Source organism: Dermacentor albipictus, chromosome 1 (genome assembly GCF_038994185.2).
Source record: "Dermacentor albipictus isolate Rhodes 1998 colony chromosome 1, USDA_Dalb.pri_finalv2, whole genome shotgun sequence".
Lineage (NCBI taxonomy): Eukaryota > Metazoa > Arthropoda > Arachnida > Ixodida > Ixodidae > Dermacentor > Dermacentor albipictus.
In genome coordinates this window covers 26,769,847-26,796,371 of record NC_091821.1, presented here as the reverse complement: position 1 = coordinate 26,796,371, position 26,525 = coordinate 26,769,847, and the positions used below count along the sequence as shown (strand labels likewise).

Sequence of the window (26,525 nt, the reverse complement as noted above, 5' to 3'; positions counted from 1 at the left end):
ATACCACTTCCATACTGCTCAGAAGTGAAAGCGGAGCTACAAAGATGTTGCTCCGTTCCCGTGCATTCCGCCCGAAGTGGCGGCCTGCAGGCGTAACTTCGCACCAAAATTACTCCTGACGCGCGGGGGTATCTTGCCCGGCTCGTTATTTCTTAGCTATACGTCATCCCTTAGCGGTATCTTAAGCTACAACACCCCAGAGGGCACACATTACCGTTTCTATTACTTTCGTGCTTAATATTACAGCCTCAAGAAGTATCCCCCGTCTCATTCCAGCGAAGCTTTCACCGCATCTATCGGTAGAAACGGTCTATCAAGTGCGGCGGATAGCGATCAGCATGATAGGCTCAGGCTGGGTTTGCGCTAATTTGGTTCGTTTCATAATAAAGGGGCACTAGAGTAGAAGCTACGAGAATACCTTGTCGTTCGAGACTAAAATTTAGCCGACGACGCCCTGACGCAGAGGAACACGCGGTGTCAGGAGACGTGCGTTCGCACAACTGCGCGTTTGATTGGCTCTCCCATGCCAGCTGTAGTTTCCTCTACAGTGAAACAGAATTTATTTGGTATATCATTTCACAACAGCATGAACATTGCAATAATGCACGCAACAAAGGGATGGAGGCAAATTACAACTCCGTTGACTATCGGCTGTTAATTGACGTGTGTGTCAGACGTAAATAACAACACTGGCCTCAAGTGCGCAAAGCAGCTAGTACAGAATGGCTTCGGTGTCTAATAAATACCTCCTTCGGACCAAAATTGGTAGAGCAAACGATGTCTCAGGAGCGAACGTCTCGACTTATCTTCGTGAGGGCGAAGACATGTCTAAACGTCGGCTCCAGAGGCATTAATCGGTCGACCACTGTCAATCACTTCGCCTCCATCTTCCTGTGTGCCTTTGTCTCGCTTAAATACTATCCACGGCAAATTCTCACGCAGCCACGTATCTTTATGTGCGAGATGTAGTTGACATGCCTGAAACCTTACCCCTTTTGAGGTAAACTCACGGCTATGCAACTGGCGTTCATTAATAACAAACATTAACATAAGCAGGTAGTGGTGAGCGAACTGTCGTCGATTGTTCGCCAGTGCAACTGTGTTGAGGTTTCTGCCTACCTTAAGAGGCCGCTCTCACCAGGTTTGGGCACTAGAAGCGCGGCGCGTATAGATTAGGGGCTGACGATCGTGTATACAAAATACTGCGGCTGTTATCATTCGTTCGTTCGTACGAAGGAAGGGAAGTAGCAAGCCGACAACTGTACTCGTCGCGAAAACAATAACTCAAACGAAGGCACACGTGCTCTATCAGTCTCCGCTCCAGCAAAGACGACGTCATGGGTGTCGCCTGCGAAACATGGACTGCAAAAACGGGCCTCTAGCAGGTAAGGCAGCTCGCCTCCTCGCACCCTGGCCTCGCAACATTTCACTCATTTCCGTTTCCGATACTGATAAACCGTCGAGAAGAAAAAAAATGCTCGCGGTAGGACGCTCCTTGGACGTTGCATTACCAAATTCCTGTGTGTGACGGACATTTCTGGATTGGCCTGGTGAGCAGCATTTGAAGTTCTGGCTAGGCGTGCGCTCTCTGGACACGTCAGAGCACGGAACCAGCCAGCTGATGTTTTGCCCAACGGCGGCGAATGCATGCCGTAGCGGGTGAAGGCGCGCGCCAGAGGGGGTTGCACGACGTTGTGTATACTCACCGACACCTGAGTGACGAGGGCCCCCGCGGGAAGCGATTCGCCGACGTGCGCCTCGTACGGCGCGCCCGCAAACTCGGGAACGTTGTTGTTCACGTCGGTCACGTTCACGTGCACCACTGCCACGGCGGTCCTGTCGAGCAAAGGAAGACGCAATTTCTCACACTCGCCGCCTCTTGCAGGACCGAATCATCGTGTGCTTGCGCGCCACTCCCCCCCCTCCCATTCTCTAAGGAACAGTCGCGCGAGGCTTTGGAGAATTTGGAAGATCAAGGATTCCGGCCGTTGTTGCTTGGCGTGCGCCGCGTGTCAAGCTGCAATAGTCTGTCTTCATTTTCACTTCTCTTTCACTTTTCTTTTGCCGCTTTTTATATCTAAACGCGATCCACTGAACGTGTCTCGCTTCCGGGAGGCAGTCATGATTACTTTTTCTGAGCAAGGGCTTACGTATCGAAACAGATGATGAGCCGCAAGCGGCAGAGGGAATGAGCACGTGTCTACAATCTGAAACTCGAGATGGCTTAAACCCGTTGAAAGGGATCGAAATTTAGATGGTCGCTGTGTTTCGGAAACACGAACAGTGCGCCCTCCTCGACAAAAGCCGCGAGAATCCCTGGCAGGCATTTCCAGGGTTTCCGATCAGTGTAAGATAGATGCTCCTGCCCCTTCCACGCAAAAAAAAAGAAGAAAAAAAGAAAATAGTATAACAACTTCGAAAGTATTAGCGAGGACGAGTTAATGTGTTCGCTTTCACTCCAATGTCTTGCGAATGGCTGAGAAAAAGAAATGTTGCGTGGGCATCGCAAGTACAGTTTTCAATGTAATTTAGCAATGCGAGAGCTACGCTCACTGGCCACACGTGACAGTTACATCGCCTGTTCGCTGCTAATACGTTACGCGTATATGTGGTGTTACAGTAGCGTAAACGACAAATTTCGTGAGAATGTCAAATTTTGAATAATCTCCTGCAATCTGCCAATAATCAGAGCCGCGAAGAATTGGCATTGCATTTCACGCTTATTTCGATGGCACTGCACTGTACACGTACTTCTCTTTCGGCGCAATTTATAGTGCGAGTATATTATTCCGATAGTTCAGGTTGGTCGACATACGAGAAATATTGGGCTCAGAGACACGGGGATAAAAGTTCACTTGCAGTGAACATTGATGAGCGATATGACGGCGGGGGCGCAAAGAATTGCACCTTGACCTGCCGCGGTAGTTTAGCGGTTATGGTGCTGTGCTGCTAAGCACGACGTCACGGGATCAAATCCCGGCCGTGGTGGCCGAATTTTGATGGCGGCTAAATGCAAAAAACGCCCGTTTCCCGTCCATTGGGTGCTCGTTAAAGATCCCCCGGTGGTCAGAATTAATCCGGAGTCCCCACATACATATTCTCATTTCATGTTGGGTTGCTGAGCACGAGGTCGCGGGATCGAATCCTGGTCACGGCGGCCGCATTTCGTTGGGGGCGAAGTGCGAAAACACCCGTGTACTTAGTCCCACAACTTTAGGTGCACGTTACAGAACCCCAGGTGGTGCAAATTTCCGGAGTCCCCCACTACAGCGTGCCTCATAATCAGAAAGTGGTTTTGGCACGTAAAACCCCGTAATTCTTATTACATTCTCATTTCGAAAAAAAAAACATACTGCACGACTTTTAACGTTTTGAGCCAATCCGAGCCCCTGTACTAAGGTGCGGGTTTGTGTTCGAAGGCTCGTCGCACAGGGCGCTCAGTGTGCGATTTCCACGGTAAACAAGCGCCCGAATAACAAAGCCGCAACGGTCTGGCGGTCAGCAGCCCGTTGCAAAGGGCGGACATGATTGAGCGCCGGCGGCGGCTGCGGAGGGCAGCCGCTAGGCCATTGACATTCGCCGTCGTGCATGTGTCCTGCACGTTCCAGTGCGGTGAGCCACGTGCGATGAGCGATGACCATGATGGCCCATGCGAAAGTGGTGCAACAGCACTGCACCGCACTGTCTAGCAGCGCTGTCTAACGAAGCCAGTATCGATCAATCCCCACGGCTACTGCTCGGCTTCGAGGTCATCGACGTCACCCTTCCATGTGATACGAAAAGAGAACGTCTTCCCCTCCCTCCTGACCTAGGCTAAGCAGCAGGAGGAAAGTCAAATAAGGAAAAAACAGTAAATGTGCGCGAATATTTCGAACGTTCGGGTAACGATTAACGAATGTCCCGCTGTTCGATTCGGTCTTACAGCCGATTGCCTTTATCCAAAATTTCGAAATTTTCTTTGAATAGTTTTAAAATAATCTTCGCTGACGTGGAATAGATTGAAAAGAGGATTTCAAACAAAAAATGGGCGTTAATCCTGGGCGAAATCTCAGCACGACTGTATGGCAGCGAAGCATAGATACATGCAGACAGCGTGGTAAAACACAACCCTCTTCTGCTCCTCACCTTCCACCTGAAAGCCCGAGGGTGTATGATAAAATCTCCAGACTCACGGTTCCCTTAATTCATTTACAGCGGCGGGCACGTATTTGCCCTTGATTCCTCGGACCGTTTGAAGACTCCCACGTAACCTTGACATGAACCCCTTCGCACTCCTGGAAAGCTTTTGGAAAAACTCGAGTGGCCTCCTGAAGAACTCGTTAACTTCTGCACTTTTCTATATACCAGACATTATTGGAAACTCGAGATTTGCTTTAACCCTAAAGTTCGGTTTTGTTAACCACTGCGAGCGGAGAATGCCTAACCATTAATCGTACGAGCAAACAAAAGGAAGAGCACTAAAAAATATAATCCTGCCAGCAAACAAACCCATTGGGACTTTTGTGGCTCATGCGCCAAGCGAAAAGCTTTTCCTTCCGTTTACTTGAACAACCATGATAAGCAGACAAATGTAGGTCTCTTCAAAAGATTCTGTAGAATAAAAGGGGATATTTTTTTTTCTTTCAACAAAAGCTTAAGTAGGTGCTTGAATATCATAGTGCGACTTGTGGCTTTCCTTAAAATGGTGGTGTTAAGCTAAGTTGTGGCTCTTTAATATTTCTATACAAATGACAAGCTTATGTCCTTTTCCTTTCCTTTTTTTTCTATTTTTTCTTTCTTTATTTTAGTTTCATATCTCACCCTGTGAAATTCTCTTGTGAGATATTTCTGTGCCCCCTAGGCTTTCAGAATGATTACATAGTTTTCAACTATGTATTTTGTCATTGCTCGTCTAGTTAGAGCTCCTTTGTCGGCCTTTATGAATTTTCGTAAGGCCCTAACGGTAAGGGTGTTACCAGTGCGTCAAGAAAACACCCTTAAGTGCGTGAACATTTTTACAGTGTATGTGTGTGGGACTGACCGCTTGTCCGAGGGTCATCGCGCGCACACCTACAACTATAGATTTTGCCTGCAATGTCCTGAGAATCTTGCTTCGTCCATTTCATTTTGCTTCGGTCGATACTTCGCGTAGGCCGTCGTTGGAATATGTTCTCGTTAGAATGTTTTAGTTGAGCGTCTTTACGGTCCGCTCCACTCCGAGTTGCCCCGCTCCGAGAGCCACAGCGGAGCGGCGGGTGATTTTCACGTTTTAGTTTTACGTTTAGCGTAACGGAGCAGACCTTTCGTATTTCCAGCGCCCTCAAGCCAAATTCAGGGTAATGAAAGGAAATAAAAACACCCACTGATTCCTTTTATCAAGTAAAACGAATATATATAACTTGTTTGTACATGTAGTTAATAGACGTGCGCTTGTAATGCGTTACAGGTCCACTTTATACAGTGGAAAATAAAGCGCCGTCTTGAGGAACGCCGCGTGATAGCCAGTGAGCTTGCTTTCTGCATCCAGTGCAATACTTCCTGACGCCAACGCTGTTGCTATGTACAGCCTCTTATCAGCCTAACAAAATTGAGAGAAAAATAAAATAAATGGCTATCTAACAGCCTTTAGCTGTTGATTTGTTATCTAGAGAAATTGAACGTCCGTTTCAAACAAAATGCCATCAACCCGATATTAACGGAGACAGGGCGGTATGCAAAAGCAATTTAAGAAACCTGCTTAGCATTCGGGAGCTTTTCCGAAAGCGTTTGATATTCTAATGCCAATTCGGTGTGATCCCTACTCGATTCGTATAATCAGTTTAATTTTTAAAACCACCATTCGCAAACCCCTATATGGCATCCAAACACGTAAACACAAGGTGGAATGCATTCGCAGCGAAATTGTGCATATTCCAATTGTAGGCCTCCCCATTACAGGATGCCGTTCCTCAGAGAAAACGCACTAGACGTGGTCAAGAGTGTCCGTTTTTCGCGCCATCGTTAAATGCAAATATTTAGTATATGCAGCACTACGAAAAGAATGGCAGGCTGATTCCACCACGCACACGCACACACACAAACACACACACAGACATAAAAAAAATGGAAGAAGAAAGAAAGAAAATCTTTTAAATATAGATGATATATGCGGACACTGGATAGTGACAGTGATGAAAGTAAGAGATGGTATTTTCTGTCTATTATTATTATTGCTATTATTCCAGGTGATCCATGTCTTTAGAGTGACGTTTTCTTTTCATTCCGTTCCCGGTATACCTCGCAGCAGTTTGTGTGACATCTCCGTGTGCCTAGCGTGCGCGAGTATCTTTACGTTTACACATAATAAGCTCGTGACAGCGTCAATCGGGCCAGGGGCGCGGTTTGCGACGTTTCCGGAACGCGAGGAATGCAATAGGAAGGCGCGGGCCGGATCGTCCGATCGACTGGCTTCTCTTCGGCGGTAACCCACGCCGGCGTCGCCGCGGGCAAGCAGCCGCAGCTTGGTGACGTCGACAGGCGCGATGGGCGGAGAGGAGGCAGACGAAGGGTAAATAGCGGGCGCTCGCTGGCTCGCGCGCGCGCGCGCAGCCATCAAACCAATCCGGACGTTATTGTTCCGGCCGCACTCCCCTGTTTTCGCTGGCCGCCGATTTTGTATTTCTCCTTGGCTCCTTCTCCGCACGGCTGGCAGCCTTGGGCGTCCGCTCCCATCGTGTGATTGCGAGCCGGCTTCCCGCCCCCGCAGCGTATACACTGCGGGCAGGATACGACCGCTTGCCTTCGTGACCAACGAGTGACGGTTGCAGCTGCGGCATTTGCGCGATTGCGCCAGCTCGAGTTCGTCCGGACAGCGGCCCAAGAAAAGCGTCTCCCCTTCCGTCTCTGCCGCGCGATGACCCAGTGGCAAACACCGGCTCTCGCAGCGGTGCCACGAAGGGGGAATCTGGCAAAAAAGCGGCTCAAGCCACGACCCGCCCTCCACCACCTTAACTCAGCATCTCCTTTTTTTTTTCTGGGTCCTCTTTCTTTTCGCTGCATTTTCGGTGCACGGTCAGACTGAGTCTGTTTGCGCAAGTCCGCGGTGAGGTGGGCGAGGGGCCCGGTGCGCCTCCCCCTCGTGCGAGGTGGGCGCGCTCACTGTGCACACTAATATCCGGCGGTGCCCGGCCAGCGCAGCGCTGCTGACGCCGGCCGTGCGTGCGCCTGTCCGGTTGATTTGTCAGCGAGACCAAGGCGGACACGCTGCGGTGTAGCGACGGATCGCCCGGAGCAAACACGGCGAAGGAAGATAAGCTACATCTCCGCGGGAGTTCGTTTTTGTAAATACGCCGCTACGAAGCTCTTGCAACATCAGTCCTCGATTTCTTTCTTTGGTTTAATTCATCGAGAGGTTTCGCAATCTTTTGACCAGTGAGCTGCGAAGGTGGCCGGCTCACCAGGCTCGCTGTTGCCCCCGCTCGCAGGTAGCGGACCGTAACGTGGCGGGAGCGGTCGCGATATGACTCATTACTGCTTAGATCGGATGAACTGCTGCGAAAAGGTTATGACGCGATATCAGAAAAGCCTGCATTGAACGCTGTGAACACCGACACCTTATCATTCTTTTTTTTTAGGGGGGGGGCGGGAGGGGAGGCAATGAAGTCAGTATAGTATAGGCGCATGAGGTTTTTTCATATATAAGACCAGCGTATTATACCTCTACTTGATTTTTCCTGCTTGAAGAACTGCTGCCAAACTTGCGATATGAGCGGGATGGTAGAGAAGAAAAGGGCTGGCTTAAAGAAACCTCAGATAAATGGTGCAACTTTAAATCTCTTATTTGAGACGTAACGCCCAGAAAGGCTTTTTTGGATTTGAAGCCATTATACAGACGACACGCTTTATTAGCTTACACTTCAGATTCACATTGTAGCTTTATTTTTTTTATAGGCAACTGGTCCCTGAGTGGATGTATTATGGCTAAAGGACTGCGTTCCTGGACTATGCCAGTAAATACGTGGGACAGCTCACCTCCTCTCGTGGACACTCTTGGCGACGTCGGAGGCGATGACGAAGAAAGTGTATCGGTCGGGCTTGACGGCAATGTCCTGGAACTGGTCCAGCACGTACACCGAGCCGTTGAAAGGGTGCACGCCGAAAGGTACACTTGAGCTCAAGGTGTCGTTCTGCTTGAAAAACACCACGCGTCCGTTGTCGCCCATGTCCGGATCCACCGCAACCACCTGAAAGAGCCCGGCGTAGGGTCACCGCCTTGTCAGGCACCGGCTTTACGCTAATGACAAAGAGACGGTGCTAACATATGGAGATGCTCTGCGGTGACGAATAAAAGCCTTAGCAAACGCAGGGAGAAAACTTTCGATGCAGATGCATTAAAGGGACTGCAAACTGGACAAAGTGTTGTGAGACGTTGACGGAAATGAAATGACCGTGATTTATAGCGGTAAAACCCAGCACACTGTTCGTGACTTAAGTAGGAACTATAACTTTAAAATGGCAAAGAAAGTCCCCAAAACCAGTAAGTAGCGCGGCCTGGCGGTGAACTCTTCGCACTTCGGATGTAGTATACGAGATTACTGTACGTAAGTCGGCGGTTAAGTACAACATACTTATTGCTTAAAATTGGAGTTCGTTTATTATTAGGCTTTCGCGCTTTATACAATGCGCATTACAAAGCAAAAAAGTGCACGCTAACGAGCGACGCTGCCTACGTGGTAAAGAGTGAGCGGCAGAGCTGTTCATTGCATCGCGGCGCACATGAGGGCTGTTGTACGCGCGCGAGTTGGGCGAGTTAGTACATCGAGTTCTGTTGTATCTGCAAAATACAAAATGCCATCGGCGAATTGTGCCGTAAATGTGCCGTACCAGCACAGCAATAATAGCGCTACTTAGCTTGGCTTGGCTGAAAGAAAAACGAAGCAAGAACCCAACAAAACGTGGCCTTCGACTTCAATTTGTGCTACTTGGATGGAGCCGTTGCTGCATGCGTAGATTCGGACGCCACATATTATTGTAAAATAACTCAACGCTTCATATAACATGAATTGCAGGAACATCTGCTTGATAAGCAAAATATTATTTTCTTACAGCTGCAGCCGCACTAGCCGTCTGCGTTCCACCAATGACAACGTATAATCGCTATCGCGCTCATCTATCCCTGTTTCCGACACGTTTCTTGAGCACGACTACATCCTAATGCAGATCGGGAAGTTCTGATAAAAAAAAAATGTTCCACGGCGTTTTCCGCGTTACCACTGTATGATTGGACATTCAGATCAGTAACCTTTCCGTTGCACTAAAAAAAAAAGGTAATATAAAAATTGGTTGTCCGTTCATTTAACGTTAGTAACACTGCGTACACCTTCGGCTACGTGTTGTTAAACTGCGCCACCAACGAATTCAGGTCTTTGAATGGCGCTGTGGTTTCCTTGTTACCAAGAAACCAAAGCTCAATAATGGAAGGCTGATAACAATAATTCGTGTCCTTATCGCAATTGAGAAACTTTGTCATGAAAAAAAAAATAGCATTTGAGGCAAGAAGCTAGAGGGATGTTAGCGATCAGGCACAGCGGGGCGGCGTAGGCTGCCTCGACGTCAACGCCGCCTCCCGCGAGTAGCGCTGGTCGAGGCACGCGAAAGAACTGGAATAGGTGAAGAAAAAAACGAGATAAAAAAAAAGATCGTAACAGTAACGCGAGTTCGTGCTATCGATCCAGAGATGCCAAAGAATGGTAAAGCAAGCGGACAACGCTTGCCGTCACAGCCGCCTCTGAATGTATGCGGTTTCGTTTGCTTGTGCATTATATTACGCCAGGATATAAGTTCTGGTGCTATATTATCTTCGCCGAAGTTAGTGTGAACCACAACACGCACCCACCAACAAAGCAACGCCTTCGCGCAATGGCTACACGACCTGAACGCTGCGCGTTTTTCACGAACTTTGAACGGGCCAGACGGTAAAGCAAGCTCTGCAGGTTTCTCTCAGTAGGTTGAACGATTTTGAGCGCCGTCTGCTGATTCACCGATCAATACTGAAACGTACGCACCTGCCGATGCAGTACATTAAGCGACGAATTTATAGAAATGCAATTAATGCTTATAAAGCTCCCTATACGCGCGTTCTTCGGACAGCTACACTAAAGCGCTAATCCATATATGGAATAAACGCCGGACGAAGTGCCTTCTTTGCATCCAAACTTCCCTGTTTGTCACCACTCTGCCGCGTTCATTTGTTCGCTAGACCGGGACTCATTACGGGCATAAAAGCGCGGTTTCGGCCTGCCTTGTTCTCTCGGTAGTAAATGGAAACGAGCTTGAATCAAAACATGAATTGAACACACCGGTTCTCCGGTGGCGGCCGAGGAGAAAGTACATTTTCAAGTGCAGAGTGGAGCGGGACAGAGGCATAAGGTTCCCAAGATGGGTCCTCATCAGCATGAAAGGGCTCTCAAGTTTTGGGTTCCGGGCAGTGGTGGCAGACATACGTGGTGCCAGCAAAGAAGAATTGACGGGAGGCAGCGCCTACTGAACAAGCGGGCACACGCTTGGAACAGAGTCTTATATTACTGCGCTGCATATTTGGTTTATTGTCTTTGTATTCGCCCTGTTTAGGCATTTTATTTTGTTCTGTGGTCGTGTCGCTGTTGAAAGATGGTGGAGTGCTGGTTTCAGCAAATGACCTTGAAAGCCGATTATATATAACATTTTCAAGCTAAATTTCATGAGCACAGCCTGAGGAGTATTGCGGCATTGATTGTTAGGCAATTTCTATTTGTGTTTATTACTGCTCATGCGGAAATGCGCGATAGCTGTTAGATCGCAGTGGGAACAGCTTATTTTATTCCATTAGCTTTCTTCTTCTTTTTTTCTGGGAGGAGGAGGGGGAGGATTTTCTCATATATTAGGGCTTAATCTACCAATTGAAAAGAATAATCATGGCACATTGATGCCAGAACCCAAGAAAAAAAGACGTGATTATGAGCGTCAGGGTTAAAATAACCACAAACAAGTTGGTTACCCTGAATTCTTACAAATTCTCGAAGCAATTTTTACTTGATGGTCTAGCTTTTAACCAACCGCGCTGCACATGATACTTTTGTCGCCAGAGCAGCATTTGCTGTTGGCATAGTATGTGCCATATCATGAGAAGGCAACAAACAAATACGTCAAGGACAACATAGGGGAAATAAATTGTATTTATTAATTGAATTAAAGAAATAATAAATTAGTGGCAATGAAAGTGGATGAAAAAGCAACTTGCCGCAGAAGGGGAATGATCCCACGTGTTCACATTACGCATAAATCAGTAAAAACGAGTAATTTCCCCTATGTTGTCCTTGGTGTATTTGTTTGTTGGCTTCTCATGATATGGTTAATAAAAATCGGACCCCTCGCTTAACGCCCTTTCTTCTCGTTTATTATAGTAAGTGCCAGTGACTTGTAAATAGCTTCTCAGACAAAGCAACACATTACCTGTCCTTATATTTTGTGTTTTGTAGAAATGATTGCTTTCCACGCCTGAAAAAAAGTGACCACATATTGCATGTAAAATAGAAAGCGAATAGGTTGTGACCTGGATAACGCTGCAGTAAGCATAACGAAAGCCTTCTTTCTCTCTCTGTCTCTCCCCCCCCCCCCCCTCTTTTTTTTTTTTTGCCCCAGTGTGCCCATTCTGTCGAGATGTCTCTCTTATCTGCACCATGCGACACGAGCATAATAGTCGGCGTCAGCTTTTTGCTGTTCTTGTCCTGAAGGAACAAACAGCTTGTGACACTTGGCACAGCAATTGCCTGCGGCATCTTTTTCTTTCTTTATATACGAGCACGTGTCGCTTCGTTGCGCTCTCCATGAAAAGGACGCTCGCATCCTTTTCAAACTAGCATAAATGAGGTGCAACAAATTCGTCCCCAGAGGACGATCACCCCATTGTATCGACCCGTTCAAGCCCACCGATGCCACAAGGCAAAATGAATAATAACAGTAACAGTAAAAAGACAAAAATGATGTCGTACCGACCGTCGGAGAGTAAGGGAGAAAATGACCGAGGTACCAGCCCTGGCGATCGGGCATGATGGATCGGCGGCCCGTTCAATACTCCCGCCACCAAAGTCTCGCGCGAGATGCCCCGACGCGTATGCCCATTTTGATTGCCCGCATCGCGGAACATGAGCGCGAGGTGGCCTTAATATCGGGCTGGTGGCGTTATCTTCCTATTTGCGTAGGGCCATCTACAGCCACGACCCGCGAGCAGGCCACCGCCGCCCGTTCACTGCGAGATTACGCATGCGCCTTTCTTTTTTTCTCTCGCGATGGAAACAAACGAAGCGGATCGGGCTGGGGCACCTGAGATCGCCGCTAATACAATAGAGCACCTCGCGAGCGCCGGTGCGGTAGCTTAGAGAATGGACACACGGCTCGCCCCTATTGTATTATAGGTCGGCCACATTGCGCGTGTTTTTGCTTCCCCTTGCTTGCTTGCTTTATTTCTCTCCTCACCGCTCCGTCGTCTTTCGCAGTCTATATTTAGGCAGCTCGTTCTTCTGGTGACCCCCCCCCCCTCCCCTCCGACGTCGCATCTATACACACAGCGAATACGTGAGCTCGGTTTGTTTTGTCTTAACTCCACACACCGTACGGACGCATTTCCCCTTGACCTTACGCGCGACACTGTTGCGAGCGAGGACCTCGTCTTCGTCGTGCGTACATGAGAGAAGACCCAATTGTCCCGCTCTGTTTCTATGTGCCTTGCACATCCCCTCTCCCTTTCTCACTCTCCTCACCCTTAGCGCAGCTCCCTCCCTGTCCGCTGCAGCGGTCTCCCGCCCCGCCTGTATTGAGGCGTCGCCGCCAAAGACAGAGCGTGCGCGCTGTGCGGCAGGCAGCAATGCAGTGAAAGAAACGAAAAAGATAGGAGAAAAAAAATATAAAGCTAACGACCTTTTGTTCAGCGCTCAGAAACAATCAGCTTCTTTTTCCCCTCTTCGATCGACTGTTTGTTCGTTCCTCCGCGTGAATGAAATGAGAACGAGAAGACGAAGAAAAGAGCCAGACGCGACGAGAGAAACGAACGCGCGCGGCTCCCGCCGAACAATGACGGCGATTCATGCGGAGGCGGCACGACGCCGCCGTCGTCGCTGTTATTTCTGTATGCCCCCCCTCCCCCGACCCACCGCTAGCGCCGCGCTTATTGGGCTCGTGCGTCAAAGAGCAGCAAGCGCGCGATTCTCCGTCACCTCCGAAACAAAGACAAGCGGCGGTCCACCGTTTTGTCCTATGCCTGCTCTCTCTCTCTCTCTCTCTCTCTCTTCTGTTTTCCTTTCGCCTTCCTCGGCGCGTCACTTGTACCCTCGTGTTTTGCTTGGTCGAAATAAATTGCAAAAACTGTGGAGTAACCGACAAAGCTCCGAACACTCGCTCGCTGTTATATAAATATATGCGTATATGCGTACCTCCCTATTGCATTCGGAGACGTCTCCTTTCATGCGCGTGTGCGTGGTGTTTCTTCTGCCTGGCCGTGTTCGGGAAAAGGAAAAGTCAAATACGGAAAAAAAAAAGAAACGCATATTATCTGAGACTGTCAGTCAACTATTATGTCTTGATTGCTTAGTGGATATGGTGTTGGGCTTCTAAGCACGAGATTGCGGCATCGAATCCCGGCCACGGCAGCCACATTTCGATGGGGGCGAAGTGCGAAAACACCCGTGTACTTAGATTTAGGTGCACATTAACCCCAGGTAGTCAAAATTTCCGGAGTCTCCCTCTACGGAGTACCTCATAATCAGATCGTTGTTTTAGCACGTAAAACCCCATAATTTAGCTTTCTTTTACTATTATGCTTACTGCGGAGTAGCCGGTGACATTGCGGGCAACGTTGTTTGCTGAACAGCAAATACTGCGGCGATGGGCAGATTTAATAGCTTTCTGTTTTACGCGCGCCCTTTCATTAACTTCTTGTATTGAGCTGGGACACATTATTTTCATTAAGGTTCCGGAATGCTCTTATACATGCAGAAGGCAGTGATCACTGCCTCTGAGCGCGTATGCAGTGAATACTGAATTTACTTACAACGGCGAGCCTGGGAAGAGTCAATTGTGAGCGTGCTCGATTGGTACAAATTAGCGCTTGCATGCGTGTGAAGAGCATCTGCGCTGACCTGGAACTGTTTTGGGAATAGGATGAACGTAAAGTTTACTCCGAGCGTGCACTCACCGATCCGATGGTGGTTCCAGGCGGGTCTGTTTCGGTGACGCTGAACACGTACACGCCTTCGGGCAGGAACTTCGGGTTGTTGTCGTTGGCATCCAACAAAGAGACCTCCACTACAGTGGTACTGGCCTTGGCATCCGGGTTCACGTTAGGCTTGCGCTCCAGTGCGAGAACCTGCGTGTGAGAACAGTCGAGCTTGAGTTATATATACCAGCAGTCAACAGCCGTCGGCCCGTGCGTGTGGTCGTCAGTGTTCGCGCTAGAGGAGGAAGAGGGGACTAGGAGTCCAGATGCAATCCTGTCATAACCTTACAGCGACCCATGCTTCTAGGTGCTGTCGCGTCGCTGCATAGTGAATACAGATCTTAAACTGGAAGCGCGATATTTTTTTTTCTCTTCCTGTTGGTTTTGCTGGGTCAATTAGATTGATGCCTGTTGTCGTCCGCTTCATGCTTCATTTACCAGAAGCGATTTAAGGTAGAAAAACAACTATGGTGAAAATGTGAATACTCCACACAGGTATCTTCCGTCATAACGCGGCCTAGTAGTAGTGCAAAATGGGAGAACGTTTGCATAGATGACTATTGAAGTAAGGTTACCACCCACGGGCAGCAGACTTATTTAGACACATACTCAGCGAATGTTCTTTCAATGCGACGGCCATCTCTGTCCATCTATTTTTGGACCGAAGGTCACCCCGTTGAAAGCTCCCATCTGTGCCGTGCGATTACTACACAGAAAGCATCTTTATACTGAAGCACTCTATCACGTCCTCCGGGATACGACGTTGGAATTGATGAGCCCTTTTTCAAGCGCGCCCTGCATCGCCACCACCTCCAGTGCGACCGAGCTGCGCTGCCATGCGGTGATATTGAGGTGTGTAGTATACGCGAAGCTAGAAAGAGCGAAAGATTGCGCTTTAAGTGCCAATTTCCTCGACTCGAAAGGTCTGGGAACAATTTCGCTGACAGCGCTCGCCGCGCTGAGTCTTTGGCGTAATGAGCGGAAGCATTTACGTGCGCCGAAAGCCTGTCGCGCGAGCCCGAGCGGCCGCCCCTCCAGTCACGGTGGCGCTCTCTTCACGTCGCTTGGCCGCCGTTTCACGGTGAAGGCTCGATTATGTCACGCGAAGAAGGAGAGTGAAGGGGGCGAGTGCCTCTCGGTGCCGGAGCCAAGCCGACCGCTCTTGCTGCACTCTTGCTACACACGTCCCGCGAGCGTCGTAGGTAATGCACGCTGTAAAGGGAGTCACTTCGGGCCGTCGGTTTCACCTTCTTGGCGAGAGCGGCGCTACGGTTTCTATTTCTCCATCCTCCACCCGCCGCTATCACGGCGTGCGCCACATCGCATTTCTAGCCCCACGTAACCCCCGTCTTTGTCAAACAATGGGCGGCTGTTCCTTGAACGCGGGTAGGAGTGGATGAATTATAGGACTCTCTAGCCGTGCAGACTTCGCTGTCCTTTAACTAGGCGAGAACAGCGCCGCGCACGACATCGCTGCACCGCTGCTGAGCCAGTGGTCAGACCGGAAGTCGTCGCCGCCGCATGCGGAACTTTGTCGTGAGGCGAGAGTAGTGCATGACCCACATTTGCGGGTTTTCGCGTCGTCTTGTTCGGTTTACGACGTCCAGGAGACGAGCGGCAAAGGGTACAAATGACGATGCTCCTAATACAGGGTCCTTGTATGAGGTCTGTTTAAATGGGGCGTCCCTAACGAGGAAGTGCCTAGCTAACGAGCACCCGGTAACTGCGTTTGGTTCTCTTGCGGCCGACGGCCCGCAGGCTAACTGAATCGAAAGCACGCGACTTCTGTACTCATTAGTGGTGGTTTGCAGAGCGGTGGTGCGTTGAGATTTCGCTATTGCGAGCGTTAGCTGTAACGACATGTGCATATATATAATTGCGTAAACCCTCTGATAAATGCAAGTGTGAACGAGGTAGAGCGCTGATCATCGCCAGCGGAGAGTGCCTATAGCATTTGAGCTGCGCAGCTAAGTTCCAGATTCTTATCCGTAATAATTAGCGACAGCTTATGTGCCTCTCTTTGGGGAGGATGAAGTGCTGGCTGAATCAAGTACACCAAAAATTTTGCTGCTGTTTCTTGTTTGTATCTGAGGACTGCGAGGGTTCACACAACTGTCCGGAACTTTGTAATCACACTGAAAACTTTGAATGCGAAAATGTCTTTAAAAGTAAACATCAGGGAAGCGTGCGCTACTTTCAAGCATGGCATTAACTTTTATATGAGATAGAGAATAAATATATCCTTTGTTTTCGATAAAGCAAAGTGTATTGTCTGAGTTGACGCAGCTTTCATTGTTCAAAAAGTAAAGGGTTCTTATAAAAGACGTTTCTGGCACGATCATCGCTGTCCAGCCTCTGCGGCCCCTGACCTTGCAGATGGACCCGGTGCTGAGGAAGAGATGGTGGATGTTTCACTGGAATGGTGGTATTGGGAGAGGGTGCCGCTACAGTTAGCTCTTCACTGCGATGAGTGGTTATAGGCTTTGGGCTTGGCTGTCTCTATAACTTCGCATCTGCAACATCACGGTGGAAGACGAACGGGAGTCGATAAAGAGATGGGAGTTGTAAGAGGGCGACGACAGGTGTGCGTATATAGACTAATGGGGTAGCCGACAGGTGCCTCGCTACATTTGCGAATGGTGTTTTAAATAAGAAATAACCATGAAAGAGTATAGTCCAAATAAGACCCAGGTACACAACAATATCGAATTTATCAACAGTGGTTGGTCTCCAGTGCTAATGTTTCGACACGGGGACTTGTTCTTGTTGAAATCTTGATTCCACCTCGTCGAGCGAAATCGATGCGCCATGCAGCTCACTAACTGTTTCGATCAGATGAGTACTTTATTACATTTTTTCATGATAAAAGAGTATTCCTCGGAGGAATCACAAAACACCTGACGAAAGAAAAGAAAGTACAAAAAAAAGAACAGAAAGGAAGAAACAGGGGGAGGGCGTGAAGCGACGACCATTTTTCGTGTAGCCCTCGCCTCCGCTGCCCCTCATTGCCTAACGTTGATATTACATACACCGCGTTGCCCAGCGGTTGGTTATTAGGCTGACTCCAACGTAACCTACAAGCTCACTCGCAAATGGATTGCACTGCAACTCACGCATCTGTCTTCGTCACGGCGTGCCAGAAAGAGAGTAAAATTATGAGGAAGTGCGACCCTGTAATAGGCTGCGATCATGCAGCCAAAAATCGGCAAACTTTTGCATTGCATCGCGGCTTTCACGTGCTGTATGAAGTGGCAGCGCTTCAGATACTGTTCCTCGGCCGGGAGCACGCTTCGCTCACAATGGCGCCGAGGCGTTCGGTTCGGACGACGCTCTGTGCAGGCGCGTGCATGATTTAGGGCACGACCGCGCGAGCGCAGGCTGCCTGCGATTAACGTCACTTACTGGGGAGGGGGGTCCGTGTTCGCGTATGTTGTACCAACGCAGTGGCTCACTTCTTCCATATTACAGGAGCAGCAAACGCACATGCCCGAATGAAAAATTGAACGGTCGCCCGAGACGGGCCGGTCATAAAGTACATAGGCTAGAGGCCAATCAAGGGGGGGACGAACGGCAAACTCCCCTTTAATACACTTCAATCGCCCGATGGCATGGCTGCTGCAGCTGGGTCGCTGATGTGTGGGCACGCTTGACCGCACATTAGTGAAATCATAACTGGAAAGCTGCATTAGGGTCCATTTGTCACAGCAAAGCCTAAACAATTCCCCGCGTTTTCGAAAACGCCGAGAGTTCGCGTAGCCGGACGTGTATTTGTTATTCCTCTTCTCTGCCATTTTCAATGAGCCAGATAACAATGCCGCATTGTTCAAGCACTGCGGCAGTGTCCGATGCACGGAACGCTTGGCCAGAATCTCTTTTATACAATGTGCCTGCGTTTGACGTGCTGGCATTACTTTCTTATAATAATGCGCTGAAAAGTATCGCCGGGCTCGTCGCATTTGTACTGCAACTTTCAAGAATACATCTACTTTTGCCCAGGCCTTTTAAAGCGAAAGCGTTAAGGAGCCTGTGTCGCAGAAAATTGTCTAGCGTCGGACGCCTTTTCGGCAAAAAGATTTTCGAACCACCCATACCCAGGCCCTCCATGTGACGCAAGGAAGTTACTGAAATAGTTGAATTTCTCAAGCTAAAACACGCAGAAAAATCGTAAAGTACGACTTAAACAACCTACAGACATGACAGCGTCGGATTGTAATTTGAATATACAAGAAAACGTAATTCTGTTACGCGAAAACTAAAAAAAAACAATTTCCAGCGTTTCTACCAACATAGACGGGCCACGGCGTCCGCCATTTGCGCGCGCCGGCACGTGAACATCTCGGAGGCCACGGAGCGGCGCGCCCGTTTCCTTGAAACACTTCCAGATGGCGCTCGCCTCCGTCGCATCGCGGCCCACGCAAGAGGCCGCGTTTCTACCAGAAAGCCCGCCTTCGCGCATAGCGTTCGCCGCGAGCGTTTCCAGGTAAACATTGCGGTTACATACGCTGTAGTTGCCGGGAAGCGTGAGAAGCAGTCAGTGATCTTTGAATGCTATCGTGTTCCACTCATATAGGTGAAGCTTAAGCCTCCTCCAAATTTTTTTCTTCGCTGTGTAGGTTGGTACGTAATATTCTGAGACCATACGCGTGGTTTACACATTACATACTCACAACTTGTATTTTCCCAAATGGCGTAAACCTTTGTTTAACAAGTGTATGTTCAGTGACGATTAAGTGCATCTAATGCTGTCGAATTTGTGGTGTGCCTGTACCTTCTGCCTCTCGCTAATTCACGGGGTATCTTTTGTGCCTTATAGAATTTTAGTGTGCCTCTTCGTGCGACATACAGTACTACAACCGTGCACACTTCTCTCTCCAGTCTCTGCCAATAATCGTCATTGCATGTCACTAACACGGCTCCTATATCATTTGAATGATATCTCTAATTTAGCAGCGTTGTGGTACCGCCGACTTGCACGTATCCACATAATGTAAATATGGATGTCGTATGGCATTAAACCTCTCCATCTACCAGAAGAAGCGTGAACAGAAAAGATGATATCTTTCTTTTTGGCAGATGACGGCACCGACACCGACACCGCGTGCGTGCGTCAACGACACTTGTCTTCCTGAGTTCCCGATCGTGTTATCATAGAACGATTGAAGAACCTAAATATTAAGTTAATGACCCGCACTTCTTTGTCTCGAAACAAGCCGTGATGCTGCGCGCGTTGTCGTGCAAAGTAATTCTCCGTCCACTGTCAGTTAGTGTTGCGTCGTCTAAATTAATTCACTGGCATGTGTAAAGATTTCACAAGTGCGTAAGCGTCTCCCAACGCATCAGGGGTCGAATTCGCAAAGCTTTCTGTTCGTAAGTCCTCTTTGCCACTGGCCGGTCGGTTTCGCTAATTATATGCCCAGCATCAGGACTGGCCGGAAGGTTTCTTAAGGACAGTTCTAACGTAAGAGCCTTTCGTGAATACGGGCCTAGATTTTTGCTAACTCGCGCTTAAAGCGGCACCATAAAGAGGTATTAAGCTGCTCTAGTAAAATACGTTTCTTCAACAGAAAACCATCACCCTTACCCTGAGAGCGTGCTTGGTAAACGAGGAAAAAAAAAAGAACGGAAACAAAATAGAGAGAGAGAAAAGAAAACGCATAAGGGCGAAAGACTGTGGCGACACCGCACTCATGTGCCTGCACCTCCTGCCTTGACGTCATGTATTCTGACAGCGCTCACTGGGCTCTATGGTTATTTTTACTGGTAAAGAATTATTACATTGCTTTCTAAGCGAACCAGATACACAGCCTAGCCACTTTTTTGAAAACTTTCGCTGCGCCAAAACGACATAAATGCACACGCGCATACAAAAAAAAAGAAGAAAAAGATTGAAATCTAATGCCGTCACACTGACGCACCGGCTAGAAATTCAAGCACGATAATTTTACCCTTCCATTTCTTCAGTAACAGTCACCCTTTCTCCGCAAAGCAAGTGCAAAGAGAGTTTTTAAAGAATAACTTATCAAGCAAGGCTGATTTAGTCTCGCTTTTTTGCATTCTTTCTAAAGTGAGGTGTTGCAAAACATATTCACAGTCCCCCCCCCCCCCAACCTCCCCGAACCCACACACACATGAAAGTGGTATGAAAAAATAAATAAATAGGTAGTTGCGGTTTATTGCTGAAATCATTCGCCCGAGTGCATGGGCTCGTGCATACGCAGCGGGACGAGCTCTGCAGAGACTAAGTGGAGCGCCATTGTGACATCCACGCGTTTTCCTACTTCGTTGCGCAAGTTTCTCATTGAGCGAGTGCACGAAACGACAACAACAAAAAAAGAGTGATCTTCCGACGTGAAAGCGCGATGCGGCGCTGTCGCCACGTACAGGATGTGGTGCCTCCGCGTATAGGAGTGGTCGAAATTAATGCTATAGCAGTGAGCATGGATGCGGGCTCTACAAGGTGCAACGACGCGTCTTCGAGAGAGCACTTTGAGCGGGTGTGTTTATCTAGCGAGACGGCCATTGCTCGGCGAATTGCTTTCTCACAGCGGCCGCACTCTCCCTGCGAAGGCACCATGAGAGAAAGTAAAAAAAAAAAAGCGCGTTCTTTCGCTGCCTGCATACACTCGCGCACGGGACCGCTGGCCCCGGGCCGCGACGCCAAGTCGAAATGCCAATGCGACTCGGCGGACCCTGCATGCTCCCGTTTCGTTCGCGCGCAACTGCGCCGTCTCATTTCGCGAAGTGAGCTGAGGCGGACATCTGTCAGGGGAGCGATGTGTATGGTCGCCGCGCGCGATACAGCCCCGCGATACTCGAGAGCGAGCGAAAACGCGTGCACGCGCGCGCGTTCATGTATACATATACATTTAGGGACCCGCGCGTCTGTCAACAAAAGCCCCGAAAACGCTTTGTCTGAGCGCAACGAGTTGGTGCGCGTCGGCCGAGATGAAAAATGAAAGCGCATACTCAAATTTTTCTTCCCCGTGCGGCTACATGAGATCTCTCTCTCTCTCTCTCTCTCTCTCTCTCTCTCTCTATATATATATTCTTGCTATGTAAGAGTGACTCCGGCAAGAAAAAAAAATGCTCCGTCACCACGCGCATTTCCCTACAAAATGACGGACAGCGGCAAGCCATCACAGGGTTTCCGAACGAACACCGCAGACCGCGGCGCCCATACATTTTCCCCAACGCCTATCTGCTCTATTTTTGTGCCCACCCTACCCACTTCGACGTCGAGGGTAGTTTCTCGCTCGATGTTTGCGCGCATGTTTAAAAAAGCGTGCGCGCTTTCTTCTGGCGAGGCGCTTTTCGCGCATACAGGCGCGCGCGCTCTTTCAAATTGGCCGCCGCTTGCTGGAGGCCAGGAAAACATGCTCGCCCGCGCGCGATCACTCACGGTTGGGCCATGGCGGGCCAGTGGTCTCCGGGCGCGTGACCTCGGCGTTTTGAGGGACGAAAATATGAATTGAGCGTCACGGTGGTGGTGGTGGTGGTGTTGGGGGCGGTGGGGGTGCTGCTGAGGCAAATAAAGTATAGCTCGAAGCAAAGAGTAAAGCGGCAACTTCTGCTAGACCAGCAAAGCAAGTGTGCATTTTTCAACTCCCAGGCCAAAATGCAAAGCAGCGCCGCTGAAAACGGCTGAAAAATGCGAGTGGTATTTCTTCCGGCCAGTCTTCTCTCGTGAATACTTTATTCTGCCAGTGTTCGTTTCACACACACACTCTCTCTCTCTTTATTTCATTCTGTATTTGCGACGCAACTCGGACCAATTTACGGAGCGCGTGAAAATTCGCGCTTAGGGGTTATGCAATAGAACTCTGCAAAAGGGAGTCGGAGTTCCAACTTTGTCCATGCCACAACGACTGCTTTGTCGAACTTATGCTGATTCTATTGCCGCTCGGAATTAAAGAAAATAAATATAAAGAAAAGGGAGTGAATGTGGTGCTGCCGAGGAAAGCGGGAAAGACGGGCTGAAAAATTAAACCTTATTCTAGAATGCTTGTTCTGCGCAATAACTCTATATAGCTGGTAAGATCGGCCCGCAACAGGATTCCTGGGATGCTGTGGCAACCGAAACAATACGTTTTAGCGAAATTGTTGGCGCAACAATATCGGGGTGCCCCGTCGTGTGGACATCAAGGACAAAAGAACGATGGCGGAGAGAATTAACGGAGGCCGGGCAACAGGATTTGAGCACTCAGTTCTACCGTCGAGCAGGAAGTGCGAAGCGACGCAGATGCAGTTATTGGCGATATGGTCGTTACACGGGGCACCGACCATTATTTAGATTTAGCTGCAGCGTCTCTCTATAGCCCACCCAAATTGACAGGGCATAACGGTCAGCGCCAGCCGTTCTGTATATAGCGCATGGCAGTGCGGAAGTCATGCGAACCATTTTGGCGACACATGCGACCCGTATACTTCTTTTGAGGGAAGAAATAGTTGTTCCGGCAGAAGAATTTATGTTCTTTCAGGATCACGGGGGCCACTTTATGGGCGCGTTCGTTTTGAAACGGTTCCTTTTGATCCGGCGCGCTATACATCCGGCGCAAAACATATCTCCGCTCGAAGGTATAGCGGAATCGGAAGCTGTGCGCCGTGTGAGCGCAGCCTTATATCCGCGTCACCTATTCTCAGCCAGTCACCGCGCGCTGAGAAAATTCCCAGAGGATAGATAATAATGGCGGCGTTTTATTTGTTTTAGTGGCGCATACAGTTTATACTGTTTCTCACTGAATGTGTTTACTTGAAAGATGAGCAGAATAGAGTCGAAGGACGTATAAGGATACAAACACGAGTATTTGAACCATATCCACAGTTGCGGTTGTTTCTTTCTTGGCCGGCAAACACCACCGCATGACCTCTATTCTTCAATATAAACGAGTTGACGTTAGTCGCGTGCGTACTCTGGCAAATGTTTTGAATTTTCTGTGACTCGAAGGTATTGGGGGCGAGATCCACCACTGGAAAAGCTTGCGCCACCGTCGGCGACACGTGGCATGAGGGAACACATGGACACAGCGACCGCGTCGGCTGCTTTGGAAGCGCCGAAGCGAGCTGAAAACGAAAGTTTAAAGTCCCACGTGCGCTTCGGTTCTGATTAAGCGGTGAAGCTTACTCGCCTTGGGTGTCAGCTTGACAACATTTGAAAGCACTATAATAGGTGGTGGCTGCCTTCGGAGGCGTGCAGCATGGTAGGCTACTGCTCGGCACCGCAGTGTCGGACGTACGCAACAGAGCCTTGTGTGAGCCTTAATCACACGTAGCCGCAGGAGAAGAAGCTCCGTGAAGCTTGGCCCGCGAAACTTAGAACCGGCAAACAGCCATCGGCTACAACTCGGGTATGCAGCAAGCATATAGACGCGAGGAATATTTCTGCTACGGCATCGGGACTGCTATGTTCGGTGAGTAGCAGAAAACGCGCACTGAGACGCTGCCCGGCTAATGTTATGACGCCTTATCTGGTCTGTGAACTTGTTAATGGCAAGTTCACTGCCAGGATTCTGGCAAGTTCACTGCAATGGAAAGGGAACGGTAAGAAGCACATTAAAGAAAGGCATGGCACATGGTCATGTTTGTGTTATGGAATAATGTACTGGATTACGAGAAAGAAGCAGCACGAAATCGCACGCTGAGAAGACCGATTAACATACAGTGCGACGGAACTTGAGAAATAATATTAATACGTCCCAGAATTTAGAAGAAAAAAAAAGAGTGAATCGTCACGACGGCAAATCAAAGTCGCCGTAGGCGTCGAAGTCTCTATAACGACATTATTTTTGAACAGCTCTGATAGCGTCCACGCAAGAATGGTTGCTTGTGTACCATCAAATGCTCATATTCTGTGCCCTAAGCTCACGGTATGATGCGAAAACGCGCTCGCAGTGAAATCAAAACATTGTGCGCCGATATTCATGCAGACGCGCAGTCGGTCGCTGCGAACCCATGCGATCGCTGAGTTGAGTCTTCATTCTGTTATACTCCATTCAGTTATACAGACAGCCCACTATAAGAACATATTTCACATAGTTTACTCTCAGCATTTCCCTACCTTTCACGCAGGGAGCCGGTTCGGGAGACTCCATCGCGGCCATCACGCGCAGTGGCGCTCACTGTACATATTCGGCAAAGAGATAGCGTCTGTAAACGATTCTGTGCTTTCAGTTTGCCCAAGATTATTATTTTGACAGTAAAAAACTTCCTTCGTTTTGAGAGTACGTATAGAAATCTCCAGAAGTGCTGCCGCGTGGTGTTTTTATTGAGCGCCGTAAGCCAAATCTATGAGGACCGCGCCGCGTGATCCCTCATACTATGCACCTATGCAAGGGAGGCGCTTCCGACAGATGGCGACTCCGTAAGTCCTCGCCCCCAATACACTGCGCCATTTTACTCATGGAAGTGTCGAAGGCCAGCAAAGTTGGAGTAGCTTGGAAAACTTGGACCAGCGCAACAGCCACGTCGTTTTCTTCCCTTTGTGCATTGCGGTAGTCACAGTATAGTTTAATCAGTAGCGTCTTTTGTGATCTCTGTTTCGAGCTTCAGTTTCGCAACCAAAATTATGCGTTGCCATGATTACCAAGTTTCTGTACCTTCCAACCGATCATTTTTATTTATTTATTTTTTTGCTATACGCGTAAATGCTTTTGTTCCTTTCTGTTTAGGGATGAATGCGATTACATGCGACACACGAAATGTACATTTTATGTATGTCAAAAACAGTAAGAGGAGTGCAATTTTTTTGCTTCTGAACTAACATTTCATTATCTTTTATTCCGCCATGTCGCTTTTCAGGAAGTTCGCAGTGCTCTCTGATTATCTCGATGCCCAAACGAGAATCGCTATTGAAAGCTGGTTGATGCCGCCAGGGGCGTACTTATGGCTCATGTCGAGGGAGTGGCGGACTCTTTTCTTTCTTTTCTTTATTGCTGTTTCTGTATACCATCGCTGTACCTTTTGTGTTTCTTGACCCTCGAATCACGTGAATAAGCTTTATTTTGTAATATATGTCAAAATTTTATAATTCCATCGAAATACTGAACACGTTCGTATATATTCTAATACAAAGCACCTTTGAAGACATGCAAATATGCACTTTATGAAAAGTTCGATTTCTTTCCTCTACAACTGAAAAACATTGAAGACAATGATGTCCTATGATACATTGCAGCTCTTCATATAAATCGCACCACCTGTTCGTTAAAATAGACTTGCCCGAAACGAAAATATACAACAATAAAGTATTTGAACTACTGCAAAGTGTTGATAATTAAACCATTTAGACTACATTCCCTCCCCCCTCCAAAAAAAAATTGACGCTAGCGCAGATGAATGATGTCCAGGGTTTGGACAAAACTCAAACATAACGATTGATAAGAAAATGTTTCGTGCTCGAATTTTTTTTCTCTCAGCTACGTGAGAGGAAATGGAAAATACCGTTACTTTTTACGCGTATTAGAGTCGATAGTCTTTCCTCTCTCTCTCTCAGATTAGAGAAACAATCAGGCGCGTCGGGAGTAGGGGTTAGTCGCACCCGCCGCCTTCCCTTTCCGCCATCATTTTCCTCCAACGGTTGACATTCCTGTCAGGCAGCAGCGATAACGTCGTCTCGCAGCGCGCAGTATTCGTTGCATGCGAAACAAGGGCGAAAACGCGGAACACTCACCCTCATGGTCAGCTTGTCAACCTTCTCCCGGTCCATCTTGGACGGGTCGCGCACACGGATCCAGCCTTCCTTCTCGTCGATCGAGAAGCCGCCAGTTTCGTCGACCAAATGGTACAGGAAGTCTGCGTTTTCACCCTGCGGGAAAAAGGCCGCGAAATCAGCACCGATCACGTCGCTCGCGCGTCGTAGACGCATTCTTAGGGCGCGCGATTTTACGCCATTCGGCCTATAGTTATTCCCCAAGTATACATGGAGGCAAACGCCGCGAGCACATTTTTCTCGGCAGAACAGCAAAAACCGAGCGTCCAACTCTTATTCGCAGGAAGAAAATGGGCTAACCATTAACTGAAATTGAATGAAACTTCCTGGGGTGGAGACAATTGCCTGTCATGGTGACTCTTAGTGACGTGCTCGCTGAGGCTAACAAGGGGCGCTGGTTAGTTAGTCTCTAACGCGTATGTGCGCCTCACAATCTCTGAAAGATGCCACATCATAGTTATTATTCCAAGACTTTGAAATGCAGCCATTTAACGCTTATTTCTAGTGAAAGCCTTTTAAAAAAATCTCAACAGAAATGAAAATGTGTTTTTCATACCCGAAGCGCGCGACCAGTGATTCATTGCAATAGAATATACAATTTCAAGTTTGCCTTGG

The 26,525-nt window shown here is 48.6% G+C and overlaps 1 protein-coding gene across 2 annotated transcripts in view; it reads right to left on the bottom strand.

Moving 5' to 3' along the window:
* The window catches only part of LOC135909410 (protocadherin Fat 3-like), a 347,250-nt gene that overhangs the window by 64,662 nt on the left and 256,063 nt on the right, over positions 1-26,525 (bottom strand). For both annotated transcript variants that reach the window (XM_065441351.1, XM_065441352.1), the window contains exons 13-16: positions 25,872-26,006; positions 14,186-14,356; positions 7,990-8,201; positions 1,707-1,836 (exon numbers count right to left, since the gene is read on the bottom strand). In XM_065441351.1, the coding sequence (XP_065297423.1) occupies positions 1,707-1,836; positions 7,990-8,201; positions 14,186-14,356; positions 25,872-26,006 (648 nt within the window). The remainder of the gene's footprint in view (positions 1-1,706; positions 1,837-7,989; positions 8,202-14,185; positions 14,357-25,871; positions 26,007-26,525) is intronic.